This window comes from Artemia sp. Qi Xiang Cuo, chromosome 10 (genome assembly GCF_049724085.1).
Source record: "Artemia sp. Qi Xiang Cuo chromosome 10, ASM4972408v1, whole genome shotgun sequence".
NCBI lineage: Eukaryota > Metazoa > Arthropoda > Branchiopoda > Anostraca > Artemiidae > Artemia > Artemia sp. Qi Xiang Cuo.
In genome coordinates this window covers 15,672,223-15,689,122 of record NC_142803.1, presented here as the reverse complement: position 1 = coordinate 15,689,122, position 16,900 = coordinate 15,672,223, and the positions used below count along the sequence as shown (strand labels likewise).

At 35.7% G+C, this 16,900-nt stretch overlaps 1 protein-coding gene across 1 annotated transcript in view; it reads left to right on the top strand.

The window, feature by feature from the left end:
- LOC148947508 (lachesin-like) overlaps positions 1-16,900 on the top strand; it is a 113,026-nt gene that overhangs the window by 29,189 nt on the left and 66,937 nt on the right. The window contains exon 4 of the mRNA XM_089095873.1: positions 9,405-9,560. Within this exon, the coding sequence (XP_088951999.1) occupies positions 9,405-9,560 (156 nt within the window). The remainder of the gene's footprint in view (positions 1-9,404; positions 9,561-16,900) is intronic.

Below are 16,900 nucleotides of genomic sequence, written 5' to 3'. Positions count from 1 at the left end.
GGCGTTGTCATAGAAACTTTAAAAAAGGTTCATTTGATTGGAAATTCAAAGGGCTAGTGCCTTTTTAATAGTCGAAAGTGATTTCAGGGCAACTAGCCCCCCCCCCACCCATCTTTTCCCCAAAGACATCCAATCAAAATTGTGAGATAGCCATTTGTTCAGCGTAGTTGATTTCCAGATAGAAAATATTTTTTTGAGGAGGTAACTCCCCTACAGCCCTCAGGGCAAGGGTTTTAAGTTATGCCCTGGGGGCATATAAGGTTTTAAAGAAGGCGTTGTCGTAGAAACTTCAAAAAAAAGCTCATTCGATTGGGAATTCAAAGGGCTAGTACCATTTTTAATAGTCGAAAGTCATTGGAAGGCAACTAACACCCCTTTCACACCCATCATTTCCCAAACACATCCAATGAAAATTTTGAGATAGCCATTTTGTTCAGCGTAGTTGTTTTCCAGATAGAAAATATATTTTTAAGGAGGACACTCCCCCGTAACCCTCAGAGCAAAGATTATAAGTTATACCCTGGGGGCATATAAGGTTTTTATCGAAATCTTTGTCGTAGAAACTTGAAAAAGGGCTCATTCAATTTGAAATTCAAAGGGCTAGTACCCTTTTTAATAGTCAAAAGTGATTTGAGGGCAACTAATCCCCCTCTCACGCCCACCTTTTCCCGAAACACATACAATCAAATTTTTTAGATTTTATTCAACGTAGTTGAAAGTTTTGGAAATTAGGTCCTTAAGGATGACAACCCCTCCCCCCACAGCCATCCGGGCAAGGGTTATACGTTATGCCTAAGGGGCATATAAAGTTTTTATTGAAAGCGTTGTCGTATAAACTTCAAAACGCCCTCAGTGCAAGGGTTGTAAGTTATGCCCTGGGGCATATAAAGTTTTTATTGAAAGTTTTGTCGTAGAAACTTCAAAAGGGCCCATTCAATTGGAAATTGAAAGGGCTAGTACCTTTTTTAATATTTGAAAGTGATTGGAGAGCGACTAACGCCCCTCTCACGCCCATCATTTTCCAAAACACATCCAATCAAAATTTTGAGATATCTATTTTGTTCAACGTAGTTGAAAGTTCTGGAAATTAGGTCTTTTAGGATGCAAGGGCTGTAAGTTATGCCCTGGGGGCATATAAGGCTTATATAGAAAGTTGTTGTATAAATCATAGGCAGCACGATCGCGCTGCCTAAGTAAAGAACGGGGACATTCGAGAAAGAGACAAGAAACGGGGACTTAGTAAAGAGGAGGACACTCCCCCACAACCCTCAGGGCAAGGGTTTTAAGTTAAGCCGTGGGGACATATAAGAACGATGTTGGTAAAACGTATTATTTATTAATTTTTCCTTTAGATCAGGGCACTTCGTAACGAAGAAGTTACCGTAGAAACTTCGAAAAGCGCTCATCCAATTGGAAATTGGAGTGGCTTCTGCCCTTTTAATAGTCGAAAGTGATTGGAAGGTGACTAAAACCCCTTTTACGCCCAGTATTTCCCGAAACACATCCAATCAAAATTTTGAGATTGCTATTTAGTTCAGCGTAGTTGATTTCAAGATAGAAATTATGTTTTTGAGGACAGTCCCCTACAGCCATTAGGGCAAGGTTTGTAAGTTATGCCCTGGGGGCAAATAAGGTTTTTATAGAAAGCGTTGTCGTAAAAACTTCAAAAAAAGGCTCATTTGATTGGAAATTCAAAGGGCTAGTGACCTTTATAATAGTCGAAAGTGATTAGAGGGCAAATATCCCGCCTCTCATGCCCACCTTTTCCCCAAACATATCTAATCCAAACTTTGAGATAGCCATTTTATTCAAAGTAGTTTTAATTTCTAGAAATTAGGTCTTTGAGGACGACAACCCCCCTACAGCCCGCAGGGCAAGGGTTGTAAATTATGCCCAGGGGGCATATAAGGTTTTTTATATAACGCCTTGTCGTAAAAACTTCAAAAAGGGCTCATTCGATTGGAAACTGAAATAGTTCGTGCCCTTTTTAATAGTCGAAAGTGATTGGAAAGCAACTAAAACCCCTTCCACGCCCACCATTTCCCCAAACACATCCAATAAAGATTTTGAGATGGCCATTTTATTCCACGCAGATCATAGTTCAGGTAATTATACCTTTGAGCAGGACATTCCCCCCACAGTCTTCAGGGCAAGGGTTATAAGTTATGCCCTGGGAGCATATAAGGCTTTTATAGTAATCTTAGTCTTAAAAACTTAAAAAAGGGATCATTCAATTGGAAATTCAAATGGCCATTTTGTTCCACGCAGTTCAAAGTTCAGGAAATTATACCTTTGAGCAGGACACTCCCCCCACAGTCTTCAGGGTAAGGGTTATAAGTTATGCCCTAGGGGTATATAAGGTATTTATAGTAATCTCTGTCGTAAAAACTTAAAAAGGGCTCATTCGATTGGAAATTCAAAGGGCTAGTGCCCTTTTTAATAGTCAAAAGAGATTTGAAAGCAACTACCCCGCCTCTCACGCCCATCTTTTCTCCAAACACATCAAATCAATATTTTAGATAGCCAATTTATTTATCGTAGTTGAAAGTTTAGGAATTTAGGCCCTTAGGGATGAAAGTCCCTCCCCCTCCCTCCCCAAAGCCCTCAGGGCAAGGGTTTAAAGTTATTCTTTGGGGGTATATAACGTTTTATTGAAAGCGTAGAAACTTCAAAAGGGCTCATTCAATTGGAAATTGAAGGGGCTAGTGCCTTTTTTAATAGTTGAAAGTGATTGGATAGCAACTAACGCAACTCTCACACCCACCATTTTCCAATACACATCCAATCAAAATTTTGAGATATCCATCTTGTTCAACGTGGTTGAAAGTTCTTGAAATTAAGTCTTTTAGAATGATAACCCCATCAGAGTCCTCAGTGCAAGAGTTGTAAGTTATGCCCCAAGGGCATATAAAGTTTATAAAGAAAGTTGTTATAGAAATTTCTAAAAGAGTTCATTTGATTGTAAATTGAAATTGCCCTTTTTAATAGTCAAAAGTGAGTGGAGAGTAATTAAGCCCCCACTAACGCCCACCATTTCCCCAAAAACATTCAATCAAAGTTTAGAGATAGCCATTATATTCAACGTAATTGAAAGTTCTAGAAATTATGTATTTAAGGATGACAAACCCCCCAGAGCCCCAAGGGCAAAGGTTATAAGTTCTGCCCTGGGGGCCTATAAGGTTTTTATAGATAGAGTTGTCGTAAAACTTCAAAAGGGGCCCATTCAGTTCGAAATTGAGAGGGCTAGTGCCCTTTGTAATAGTAGAAAGTGATTGAAGGTTAACTAACCCCCATCTCATGCCCACCATTCCTCCAAACACATCCAATCAAAAGTTTCAGATAGCCATTTTGCTCAACGTAGTAGAAAGTTCTAGAAATTAGGTCTTTGAGAATGACATACCCCCCCCCTTCCATCACTCAGGGCAAGGGTTGTAAGTTATGCCCTGGGGGCATATAAGGTTTTTATAGAAGGCATTATCGAAGAAACTTCAAAAAAGGCTCATTCGATTGGAAATTCAAAGGGCTAGTGCCCTTTTTATTAGTCGAAAGTGATTAGAGTGCAAATATCCCGCCTTTCAAGCCCACCTTTTCCCCAAACATTTATAATCAAAACTTTGAGATAGCCATTTTATTCAAAGTAGTTTTAAGTTCTGGAAATTAGGTCTTTGAGGATGACAACCCCCCTACATCCCTCAAGGCAAGGGTTTTAAATTATGCACAGGGGGCTTATAAGGTTTTTTATATAACGTGTTGTCGTAGAAACTTCAAAAATGGCTCATTCGACTGGAAATTGAAATAGTCAGTGCCCTTTTTAATAGTCGAAAGTGATTGGAAAGCAACTAACACCCCCTCCACGCCCACATTTCCTCAAACACATCCAATAAAGATTTTGAGATTGCCATTTTGTTCCAAGCAGTTCAAAGCTCAGGAAATTATACCTTTGACCAGGACACCCCCCCACCCCAGTCTTTATGGCAAGGGTTATAAGTTTTGCCCTAGGGGCATATAAGGTTTTTATAGTAATCTTAGTCGTAAAAACTTAAAAAAGGGCTCATTCAATTGGAAATTCGAATGGCCATTTTGTTCAACGTAGTTTAAAGTTCAGGAAGTTATACCTTTGAGTAGGACACTCCCCCCAGAGCCTTCAGGGCAAGGGTTTTAAGTTATACCCTGGGAGCATATAAGGTATTTATAGTAATCTTTGTCGTAGAAACTTAAAAAGAGCTCATTCGATTGGAAATTCAAAGGGCTAGTGCCCTTTTTAATAGTCAAAAGAGATTTGAAGGCAACTACCCCGCCTCTCACGCCCATCTTTTCTCCAAACACATCAAATCAATATTTTAGATAGCCATTTTATTCAAATTAGTTGAAAGTTCTGGAAATTAGGTCTTTAGGGATGACAGCCCCTTCCCCCCTCCTCCCCAAAGCCCTCAGGGCAAGGGTTTTAAGTTATGTCCAGGGGGCATATAACATTTTATTGAAAGCGTAGAAACTTCAAAAGGGCTTATTCAATTGGAAATTGAAATGGCTAGTGCCTTTTTTAATCGTTGAAAGTGATTGGAGAGCGACTAACACCCCTCGCACGCCCACCATTTTCCCAAACACATCCAATGAAAATTTTGAGATATCCATCTTGTTCAACGTGGTTGAAAGTTCTTGAAATTAGGTCTTTTAGGAGGATAACCCCCTCAGAGCCCTCAGTGCAAGAGTTGTAAGTTATGCCCTGGGGGCATATAAAGTTTAGAAAAAAAGTTGTTATAGAAATTTCGAAAAGGGCTTAGTTGATTGGAAATTGAAATTGCCCTTTTTAATAGTCAAAAGTGAGTGGACAGTAATTAAGCCCCCTCTTACGCCCACCATTTCCCCAAAAATATTCAATCAAAGTTTAAAGATAGCCATTATGTTTAACGTAATTGAAAGTTCTAGAAATTATGTATTTAATGATGACGAACCCCCCAGAGCCCCAAGGGCAAAGGTTGTAAGTTCTGCCCTGGGGGCAAATAAGGTTTTTTTAGATAGAGTTGTCGTAAAACTTCAAAAGGGGCTCATTCAATTCAAAATTGAGAGGGCTAGTGCCCTTTGTAATAGTCGAAAATGATTGGAGGGTAACTAACCCCCCTCTCACGCCAATCATTCCTCCAAACACATACAATCAAAATTTTCAGATAGCCATTTTGTTCAACGTAGTAGAAAGTTCTGGAAATTAGGTCTTTGAGAATGACACCTCCCCCAGCCCTCAGGGCCAGGTTTATAAGTTATGTCCTAGAAGCATATAAGATTTTTATTGAAAATTTTGTCGTAGAAACTTCAAAAGGGCTCATTTGATTGGAAATTGAAAGGGCTAGGGCCATTTTTAATAGTTGAAAGTGATTGGAGAGTAACTACCGCCCCTCTCACGCCCACCATTTTCCCCTAAACACATCTAATCAAAATTTTGAGATAACAATTTTGTTTAACGTAGTTGAAAGTTCTGGAAATTGGGTCTTAGAGGATGACAACCACCCTAACAGACCTTAGGGTAAGGGTTATAATTTATGCCCTGGGGGCATATAAAGTGTTTATAGAAATCATTGTCGTTTCCAAAACGAATCATTCGATTGGAAATTGAAAGGCCTGGTGCCCTTTTTAATAGTCGAAAGTGATTGGAAGGCTTGACATTTTTATATTCAAGATTGATGTGTGTATAATGTATTATTTTTTGTTGTTGTTTAGACCAGGGCACTTTGTATCGAAGGAGTTGTCGTAGGAACTTTGAAAGGGGCTCATTCGATTGAAAATAGAAACGGATGATGCCCTTTTTAATATTCAAGAGTGATTTAAGGGCAACTAATCCCCCTTCGACCCCCACCCTCCCATGCCAACCCTCACACTTCAGCTCTTAAAATTTAACTTTATAAATACAGCATAAGTGAGCTCATTATCTCAAAGAAATTAAACATATTTTTTTGCAAATGATGTCAAATTGTTTATCTGATGGCAACTAGCGCAAATGTGAATACAATTCAGAGTCTAATTTCTGTTGTTGCATTTTATAAAGGGTGTATGTTGTTAAAAATGGCTGAAAATTTTTCTCCAGAATAAAAATAGACGGCCAAACTAAAAAGTCTTAAAAACGAAAAAATTTAAAGAATAATTTTCTTTTCCCCTGAAAAGACTATGTCAATATAAGACCAACAGAAATTAATTTAAAAAAAAATTCCACATAATAAGTTTTTCAACAAAAAGTAAATAACTCCATTAACCAGAAAATGAGCAAAAATTAAATCAAATAATCTACCAAGCGTGAAACTACCACAAAACAGCATCGATAAATAAATCCAAAACGAACAGAAATTACAATAATTAACCGAGTCAAACTCAAAACGAGCAGAAATTAACATAAGTTGGGCACCAATCCCCTATGCCTTCCAAAGGTCAGAACAAAATTTGCACTTTACTGAAAAAATACAAATGAATGTACATTGTCAGTTTAATATACATTACTAGCCTAATATTTAGTAATCAAAATGTTAATATTATTTTATTTATTTAAGCTATGAAAGTAAAAAAATTTATATTTTTTCAGTAAAGTGCAAATTTTGTTCTGGCCTTTGGAAGGCATAAGGGATTTGCGCCCAACTTATGTTAATTTCTGCTCGTTTTGAGTTTGACTCGGTTATTTATTGTAATTTCTGTTCCTTTTGAGTTTCATTTACTTATTGATGCTTATTTATGAGCAATTCATGATTGGAAGATTATTTTATTTTATTTTTGTTCATTTTTGGTTTAATGTAGTTGTTTGCATTTCCTTGACATAATTATTTTGTGGAAAAAGTTTTGTTAATTAATTTATGAATAATCGTGTTACTCTTCCTGTTTAAAATACTTGTATGATACATATTGGCTCTGTGAAAAACTGACTTTGTATGATCTTAGCTGTTCAGTGTCTCCTCTTCTCTGCTGCGAGGTGAATTCGCAACGTTTCCTGTATTAGGTTTCTAGAATCAATGCATTTCTGGCTTTACTTTGACACTTACACATTTTATCCGCAGCTAAAAGCTGAAGAAACCTAAAACTTTGATCTTACAACAACACGCCAACACTTCTCAACAATATAGTGGTCGTTTCCATAATCAGCATGGTCAGTTAAGTTGGGTTCAACATCCGTTTCGCGGTCATCTCACTGACCACACCTGTGTCAGTTTTCAGAGGCTGGGTCCTAGACTACTTGGTATTTTCAGGCATGAATCCGGAAGTAGCACCGGGCGTTATAATAATAATAATTAATGTATAACCCACTTTTAGACAAAACAAGCCGAGTAATATACACTAAAAAGGAAAAAAAGATAAAAAGCACAAACACATAGATAACTTAAACCCTTATCTCAGATAAAAACACACGGATAATATTATGGTTTGGGCCTAGGGACACAAAAGCATGTCTTGTTAAATTAGCACTAGATCAAACGATTGGATAATGTCGGGTGCACAATACTTCTTAATAATACGTGTATTACTTCATGAAGTAGGAAGGTACAGTAAAAATTTGCAATATTTAAAATAAGCAATACGGATCGGGTGCCAATTAGTCTAATTCAATAACAAATACATAGCACTTAAAAACAAGACAGAATGGTAATAACATGTTGAATATATTTTAGCTAAAGCTCGGCGTAAATATTTTCCGCAGTTACTTACAATTTTCGCATTTCTAATCTTCAACTTTTTTTTAGCATCTCTCAGAACCTGAAGTCGAAAAAAAGGGAGTGTAGAACAAATTCTAATCCCTAACTACCGTAAACTCGCAAAATTACAAGTTACTGAGGATCCATAGGACAAATTATGAGCTGATGATTTGGGATTGAAAACTAAATATTCGTATTTATCATCATTCAAAAACAGACCAACGTTTCGAAACATCATAGAAATACAGTGCACAGATAATGCCAAAATAGACTTGGTTCGGCTTAAAACTAGCAGGTCGTCCGCGTACACAATATAAGACACATCAGATAAAATATAAGAATACAAAGGCCTGATTCCTGATAATACATTTTGAATGCAATAATTAAATAGATAAGGTAATAGCACTCCACACTGTCGTACTCCAGATTGAACTGGTATGCTACCGTTGTATCCTGTACCAGATTTTAAACGAAGAAACGAATTACTATACTAAATTTAAGTACATGTATGACACAAGGGTTCACTCCAAACTCAGACAAAGAGTGCCACACTTGTGCACGGCAAATACTGTTAAAATCTTTAGAAAAATCCAAAGCGCAAATATGTAATTCATAACCTTTAGACTGGACATCATAATAAATTGAAGCTAACTGATTATAGAAATATAATGCAAACTGTAATAATTTTTAAAGGCGAGGACTTGCTGAACTGCACTGTGGTTTTGTGATTCCTTTAATTCTGGGCTGTATTTACTTTTTACTAAGCCAGATCTAAAGCAAATGAAGGTTAACTATTTTATGTATTTTTGTATTGAATACAGCAGGGTTGCCGAACAGGTACCTTTTGCGTTCTTATGCTGCAACAGCACTGTTGTCCTCACTTGAAATTATGCAATAAGATCAGTCAAGATAGTAGTTTTTGGTCGGGCCCATTCTGATTAGCCCTTCATAGCCCTTTCTGATTTTAAAGTTAATATCTTTGTTGTTAAAATTTTTTACTCCTCTATTCATATATATTGTTCCTCGGGTTAAAAATTATTTTTTATTATAATTACTACCGTTGCTTCAAAGATTCTAATGTTAGCTCAAAGACTTATCTTTTCATTCTTCTTAACTTTTTTCAACTGTAAGCAAACACCGTGTCCCATTTATATTCGACTTTTGACGTTTGAAGCACATCCACTTTATTCACTATTAACACTACCCAGGTAGTTTTTCTATATTTATGGAAACACTTTTCGTTGGGACAAGAGCCAATAAAAAAGGCAATAGGCTTAAATCTTTTCAAAAATACCCTCCCAAAGGACATATTTTTTTCGAATTTAGATAATTTAGGTAATTTTTGCTGAAGTTTCTCCTATAAGTTTTGGTTTTAGAGCCTTAAGGCTCACTTTCCTTTCGAAATTTGTTCCTCTGATGACCAGACCCAAGGAAAGCTGGAGTGACAGAGATTCCTGGCAGAGACCTTTTATGTATTGAAAGCTATTCATTTCATATAATCAATTCTGGTTGGTAATTTTTTTTTTATAATGATTCTCTAGTTACGGCTTACTTACCTAAGCATAATTACTTGGACATGGATGCTGACAAAAATAAGCTTTATAATGTCTCGTTTCAAATATAATATACGCACAAAATACTTTGAGCCCGGATCTCCCAGTTTAAAGCACCTAACTCCTATGGTAGGCCAATGCATTTTTTTTCCTATTTACCATAATTTTAGTTTGATTCATATTACAGTTCCGCCAAAGATTTTGCCAGGAGAAACCGGCGCTGAAACTGCGGTTCGAGAAGGTATGAATGCAACTTTAATATGCAAAGCCCACGGGCAACCTGAACCTAAAATTAGTTGGAAACGAGAAGACAATACTGCTTTTATGTACAACGGAGTTCCAGGTATGATGGAGTTCTGGAGTTCCAGAGCTTTTCTTATGCTTTCTGCTTTTCTTTTAACTACCGTTTTGGATTAAACTATGTTCTAACTTAAATTGTTACTTAATTAGTTTTCATTATTTAGAGAGTCTGTCCACAGAGATAATAACTATATTAGTAATAACTCCCGGGCAACTGAAAGGCAGGATAAGCTATGATTTGATCTAACTCAAACCTTAGACATAACTTAGGCTTATCTAACCTTAGAAATTCACATCTGTATTTTCATGCGTAAATGACCATTTTCTTAATATAAGAATAATTTAAAAAACTTAATTTAAAAACGGTTCACTGAAACAAAGAAAAAATGACCATGGATTATCAATTAATTATAATTTATATATACTGATATTTATTCCTTAAAGTCTTAATAATTTTATATTTATTTAAGTAAAAAGTAAAGACAGGTAAAGCGTATTTTTTTCCAGTACAGCGCAAATTATGTTCTGGTCTTGAGAGGGCATGGGGGCTATCAGCCCTACTTATGCTAATTTTTGCTCGTTTTGAGTTTGATTCGGCAACTTATTGTAATTTCTGTTCGTCTTGGGTTTCATTTTTTCATTGATAGTTATTTGTGGTATTTTTATGCTTGGAAGATTATTTGACTTTATTTCTGTTTATTTTTGGCTCAATGGTGCTCTTTACTTTTTCTGAAAAACTTGTTTTGTGGAAAAAGGTTTTAAAATTAATTTCTGCTTATTTTTTATTGACATTGTCCTTTTCATGAAAAAAAATAATTTATACCTTTTTGGTGTTTTTCAAACAGTTCGTGGTAACGAACTGTAAGTAAGGAGTAATGCGGCTCAATAGTAACCGAAACTCTAAGAAGCATAGTCTTGATAACAATAGATACATCAAAAGAATTGAATTTTGATACTTATTCAAAATAAGTAAAACTCATCAAATTTAATGGTACCCATCAAAATTCACGACCCCAAGAAAATTCGCTCAATTTTTGAAAAAGAGGGGAAACACGCCCAAAACGGCAGGTGATTTCAATGAAAATTCCCTGTTATTAAAGCCAAGGGACGGTAAGTTTCCTATGTAGGGGTTTCGGACAAGACGGTTCGAATGGTGTAATTTTTGTTTTGATCTGACTATTTGTAAGAGTTATGGGCTATTTTGTTTTTTGCTTTTGTTTTTTGCTTCGTCTCTTACTAGGTTACTAGCTACTGCTGCAACCCAGATTTTATAATTAAAATTACAAACAAGAAAAAGCCTTTGGCTTTTTCTTAGTTAGAATAAAAAGTGACGATCCTCAATATGACACCATTACCCAGATAAGCAACTTTTGAAAAGATGCTTGCATTATCTTAACTTTTAGTTACTATTGGCCGTGGTTTGTTCTTTATTAGGTTTCAGCTATATCCGATGAAACTTACATTTATAAAGTTTCATGTAAAGTTACATTTGAACCCATTTAAATGAACTATATCGGTGCATTCTATATTATCTGGTCGAAAGATAAACGTGAATAAATGTTGAATTTACTTATTACGTCATATATGGTAACAACCAAGGATTATGACGTGAATCCTCAAGCTTGCACATAAATATGCAGCTTTTTTTGTTAAAATCGATTCTACTTTAAAAACTATTTTCTTTTTAATTACAAAAGGCACTATATATAGCAATTTCGTTTAAAATGAGCCATTAAACAGCTCTCTGTGATTTTCCAGTGCCGAGCTAGCAGATGAGAAAAAATGGGAAAAATAATAGGGGTCTATAGGGGTTTTATAGGGGTTTTAATATAGAGGTTTTGGACAACGCGGTTCTAAGAATGTACTTCTTGTTTTAATCTGACTCTATTCTTAGGAGTTATTGGTTATTATATTTTTTAGTATTGGACATAATTGTCTGTTACTAGGTTGCTAGCTACCTCTGTAACATGGATCACTCCATCAGTTTCGGCATACCATAGAACCCTACTGTAGAGTTTTTGAGCTCTTTTGTTCAAAAATGTGGAATATTTGGATTTTTTTTTGCCTGAAGAAAGATCACAGATGCATGTTCATTTGATTTTTTGTTTGTTTTTATCTCCAGGGGTAATCATATCAAACTACAAATGATAGAAGATTGGGAGAGGGTTCATTTGATCTGAAATAAAAAGTTGTAGTGCCAAAAATAACTGTAAGTAACCAATGGTAATGGTAAATAACCAAAAATATTGGAGGGCAACTAGTCTCCTCCCACGTTTTTTCCCAAAGTCACCAAATCAAAATTTTGAGATAGCCATTTTGTTCACCATTGTCGAAAATCCTGATAACAATGACTTTGAGGATGACTTAACCCCCCCCCCAAAGTCCCTGGGGGAAGGGCTGCAAATAATGAACTTTGCCCATTGTTTACATATAGTATTGGTTATTGGAAAGTATACAGACAGTTTCTGGGGGGATTTTTCTGATGGGGAAAGGCAGAGGGGGTAACGTTGGATGATTTTTCCATGGAGGGATCTTTCATAGGGGGCCGGAATGTCCCATGGAGGGGGAGCTCGATTTCCCACCGTTATTAAAACAATTATCAGAAATTAAAAAAAAACAAGTGTTTTCAATTGAAAGTAAGGAGCAACATTAAAAATTAAAACGAACAGAAATTATCAAACATTTTGTGGTAAAAAAAACATTTTTTTGGTAAAGCGGTAATTTCGGTAAAGCGACCCAGCTCAATAGTAACCAAAACTCCAAAAAACGGAATTTTGATACCAGTAGATACATCAAAAGAATTGGATTTGCATGCTGATTTCAAATACTTGAGTTTCATCAAGTTTAGCCTTGTCCTCCTTTTCCCTCTAAAAGTGATAGAATCTTAATGAAAATCAAACTATCATATTCAGCATATCAAAGAACACTACTTTAGAGGTTTCAAGCTCCTACCTGCAAAAACGTGGAATTCTGCATTTTTTGCCAGAAGAAAGATCACGGATGCGTGTTTATTTGTTTGCTGTTTTTGTTTGTGTTTTTTTCCAGATTTTTTTTATTGTTTTAACAAATACAGTTGTGAGAAAAAGTCAAACTTTAGCGTAATGAGTAAGGCATTGAGGAGGGAACAGCCCTTTCCATATACGGAGTAATTTCTGTTCGTTTTAAGTTTTAATGTTTCTCCTTACTTTCTGTTAAAAAAACTTGTTTTTTTATTTAATTACTTATATGAGGGGGCGTGGTTTAAAAGAGCTTTCATTCTAATTAAATGGCTTTTGTGATTCAGGGGTCATTCTTAAAGAATTAGGACGAACTTTACCGATAAAGAGCGAGGTATTGACGAGGGGGCAAACCCCCTCAAATACGGAATAATTTCTGTTTGTCTTAAGTTTTAATTTTGCTCCTTACTTTTAGTGGAAAAAACTTGTTTTTATTTAGATTCTATAAGAATTCATAGTTTAGCTTGCTATTTGGATGTTGAAGAAACTGTTTCAACAATTTTGAATCCTGATACAAATAGTAAATTTAAATTTTATTTCATACCTCCTCAAGTTGACCTGAAAAATAAAACTTAACAAAGGATTCTATATATGCTTTGTGACAATCTGGATACACTTACACTCTTTTTATTTATTTAAACTGTAAGAGCAAAAGTAGTAATAGAAGTAGCCCCTAAAGTTTCAAATTTATACGCCCAGTCGTTCTCAATACATTGCTGAGGTAACTTATTGGCAACCACAAACACATTGCGTTTTGATTTAGTTTCAAAGAAAACATTCACTTTTAAAGCATAATGGGCCATTTGCATAATTATGGGGGGGGACAAAATACCCATTATCCCTAAGGATATAGTTGCTGGACCGTTCTACTATGCTGAAAAAAATGGGTGTCTTAAATTTTGACTGAATGTGTTTGGAAATTAAATGGGCTTGAGAGAAGTGCTGCTTGCCCTTCAATCTCTTTTTACTCTTAAAAATGGCACTAGAACTTCTAATTTTGAATCCATTTAGCTTCTTTACAAGTTTCAATGATATTTCTAGTAAGCATAGATTGGTGCTGCCTATGATACTGTTTATATGTCCTTTTAGAAACCTGCATGCATACATTTATCGTTTAATTGAACCCCCCCCCCCAACCATCCCTAAAAGTTTCACCTTAATACTCTTGGCGTTACAGCAACTGCAGTGGTAGTATTAAAAGTATACAAATATACTGGATACTGGATAGTTCAGTATACTGGATAGTCCAAAATCTCACGAAACTTACCTTTAAAGGTCTACCTTAATGATATAAGTTGTTCTTGAGATAATGCTTTGTCACCTTTTTGAAGGTCCATATGTTCATAGCTTGTTTTGATTTAGTTCAACATCTGCCTAAATATTCCTTAAAAGCTTCACCTTAATAACCTTGGCTTACGTAGTAGCAACATTTGTATGACCAACAGTAGCAGTACGCGCATAGCACCTTTGGTTGCTTCAACATCCCCTTCAAAACACGCTTAAAGTTTCAGCTTAATATCATCAGCTGTTCCTGAAGCATATCTGATACGTCTGCTTGACAACCTGTGTGGGCACACTGTTTTTAGATTTAGTTTCATATAGTTTCTATATATACCAAATTTTTCGCCTTTAAACCCTTAGATTTAATAGCAGTGGCAGTAGAATTAATAGTCGTAGCCTAAGCTTTAGTGGCATTAAATAAAAAAAACAAGTTTTTTAAACTGAAAGTAAGGAGCGACATTAAAACTTAAAGCGAACAGAAATTATTCCGTATATGAAAGGGGCTGTCCCCTCCTCAACGCCTTGGTCTTTGCGCTAAAGTTTTTTATTGTTTAAAAAAATAAAATTGTGAAACAGAGTCAAACTTTAGCGTAAAGAGCGAGGCGTTGAGGAGGGGACAGCCCCTTTCATATACGGAATAATTTCTGTTCGTTTTAAGTTTTAATGTCGCTCCTTACTTTCAGTTTAAAAAACTTGTTTTTTTTATTTAATTTCTGATCGTTTTTTAGTTAATTCAGCTTTTATTTTGGTTCACCGTCATTGAATAAGTAAACAAAATTTTGTTCCAATTCTTTAAAAATGACCCCTTAGTCACAAAGGCCGTTAATTAGAATAAATAGCTCTTATGAAAGTACTAAAAAATATTTGGCTTAAAGAGCGAGGCATTGACTAGAAGGTGAATCCAATCATATAGCTAATATTTTTTTGTTCGTTTTAACTTTTGATGTTGCTCCTTACTTTCAGCTGAAAAACTTGTTTTTTATATTTAATTTCTGATTTTTTTTAATAATAATGGGAAATCCAGCGCCCCCTTCATAGCAATGTCCCTTCCCCCATGAAAACTACCTTCATGAAAAGATCATCCCATATAACCCCCGACCCACCCCCACCCCCCACGACCAGGAAAAATCTCCCGCACTGAGGAGACAATGGGGAGGCTGAAATAACTTTCAGCCCTCCCCCTGGAGGCTTTGAGGGATTAAGTCATCTAAAATGACATTGTTATTATAGTTTCGACCATGCTGAACAAAATGGCTATCTCAAAATTTTGATTGGGTAACTTTGGGAAAAAATGAGAGTGGGAGGATGCCTAGTTGCAATCAATTTTTTTGTCACTTAAAAGGGCCCTAGAAACTTTAATTTCCGTTCCAATGAGCGCTCCCACGATATTCTAGGACCACTGGGTCGAAACGATCACCTTTGGGGAAAAGAAAAAAAAACAAAAAAACAAATAAACACGCATCAGTGATATTTATTCTAGCAATAAATAGAAAATTCACCAATTTTATAGGTATGAGATTGAAAACTCCACAGTAGAGTTCTCTGCTACGCTGAATATGAGGTTTTGATTTTCATTAAGGTTCTATATTTTTTAGGGGGTCTTTCCCCCTTTTTTCAAAAATCAGCCAAATTTTCTCAGGCGCGTAACTTTTGCTAAGTAAGATTAAACTTCATGAAACTTATATATTTGAAATCAGAATTCAAATCTGATTCTTTTGATGTATCTATTGGTATCAAAATTCCGTTTTTTAGAGTTTCGGTTACCATTGAGCCGGGTCGCTCCTTACTTACAGTTCTTTACCACGAACTGTTTTATTAGTAGTAATAGAAGTAGTAATAATAGTAACAGTAGTAGCAGCACGAGTAGAAACAGAAGCTTTAAGACGCAAGTATTTTCCTTTGATTAGTTCAACATCCCTCACAAGACGCCGTGTTAGCTTCAACTTCACATACCAAACTGCTCCTAAGATATTACTGTTACACCCTTTTTAACAACCTGCATACAGAAAGAGTATTGTGATTCAGTTCACCTTATCCCCTAAAAAATCTTTGAAAATTTCATCTTCACACCCTTAGGCATAGTTGTAATAGTAGTAAGAGTAAATAATTTCTGAGTCCACACTGGCTAATCATGATAAAACATAAAATCGCGAAGAAAGGAAGAAAACGAGGAAAATTAACAGCCAGTGGAAAAATTATGCAAATATTTCGGTAAGACCTCCACTTGACCGTCCTCAATGCAGAATAAAACTGATAAAAATATAAAAACCAAACCTTGAAATAAAAACACAAAACTAAAATTCGACGACCCTTTCTTAGTAACGGGTAAAGGGTAACTGAATAAAAAACACAAGTCTAAATGGCATTTCACAATTTCATTTTACGTAAAGCACTCTTAAAGGCTAATCACTTTCCAGTTTGATTATTATCGGAGATTCTATTTGATTGCACAATATAATTTTGTGGATGTATGTAAAAACGATCAGAAGTAATAATTTCATCATAAATGGGACTTGAAAAGTTTCTCCAGTGTCTCTATTGAGAGCTACCTTTTGGTGAATGTGCTTTTTTATTTCAACTGCCTCCCGAAAAACTTGCGGTGAGATCTTTAACGGGGGCAACAATGGAGGTTCCGTGAAACAAAATGAAATGATGTGGACTCTCATACACATGTTGCGCCAAGGCCGAATCAAAACCTCAAGCCTTTGGCGTAACCTCATGGCCTTTTCGATTGACAACCTATGTTCAGATAACCTCTCCCCCAATTGCTGTTGGGTTCTACCAACGTAAAACTGCCACAAGAACAAGGAATTCTATAAACAACACTATCCAGAATGGGGCTGGTTTTATCTTTGCCGTTGTTGAAAAAGTTCTGTATAATAATTTAATTCTTGAAGGTGACATTAATAAACAAATTATAGATCATTATAGACAAAAGACGAAAAAAGGCAGAAAAGAATGCATCAAATCCACAAACCCCAACAGATACCATCCCAATGGTGGATGATAAGAAATTTTTGACTGTTCTACCCTACATTCCAAAATTGAGTGACAAATTGAAAAGAATCCTTAAAAAATATAAACTTAATGTCCAACCATTTCCAAG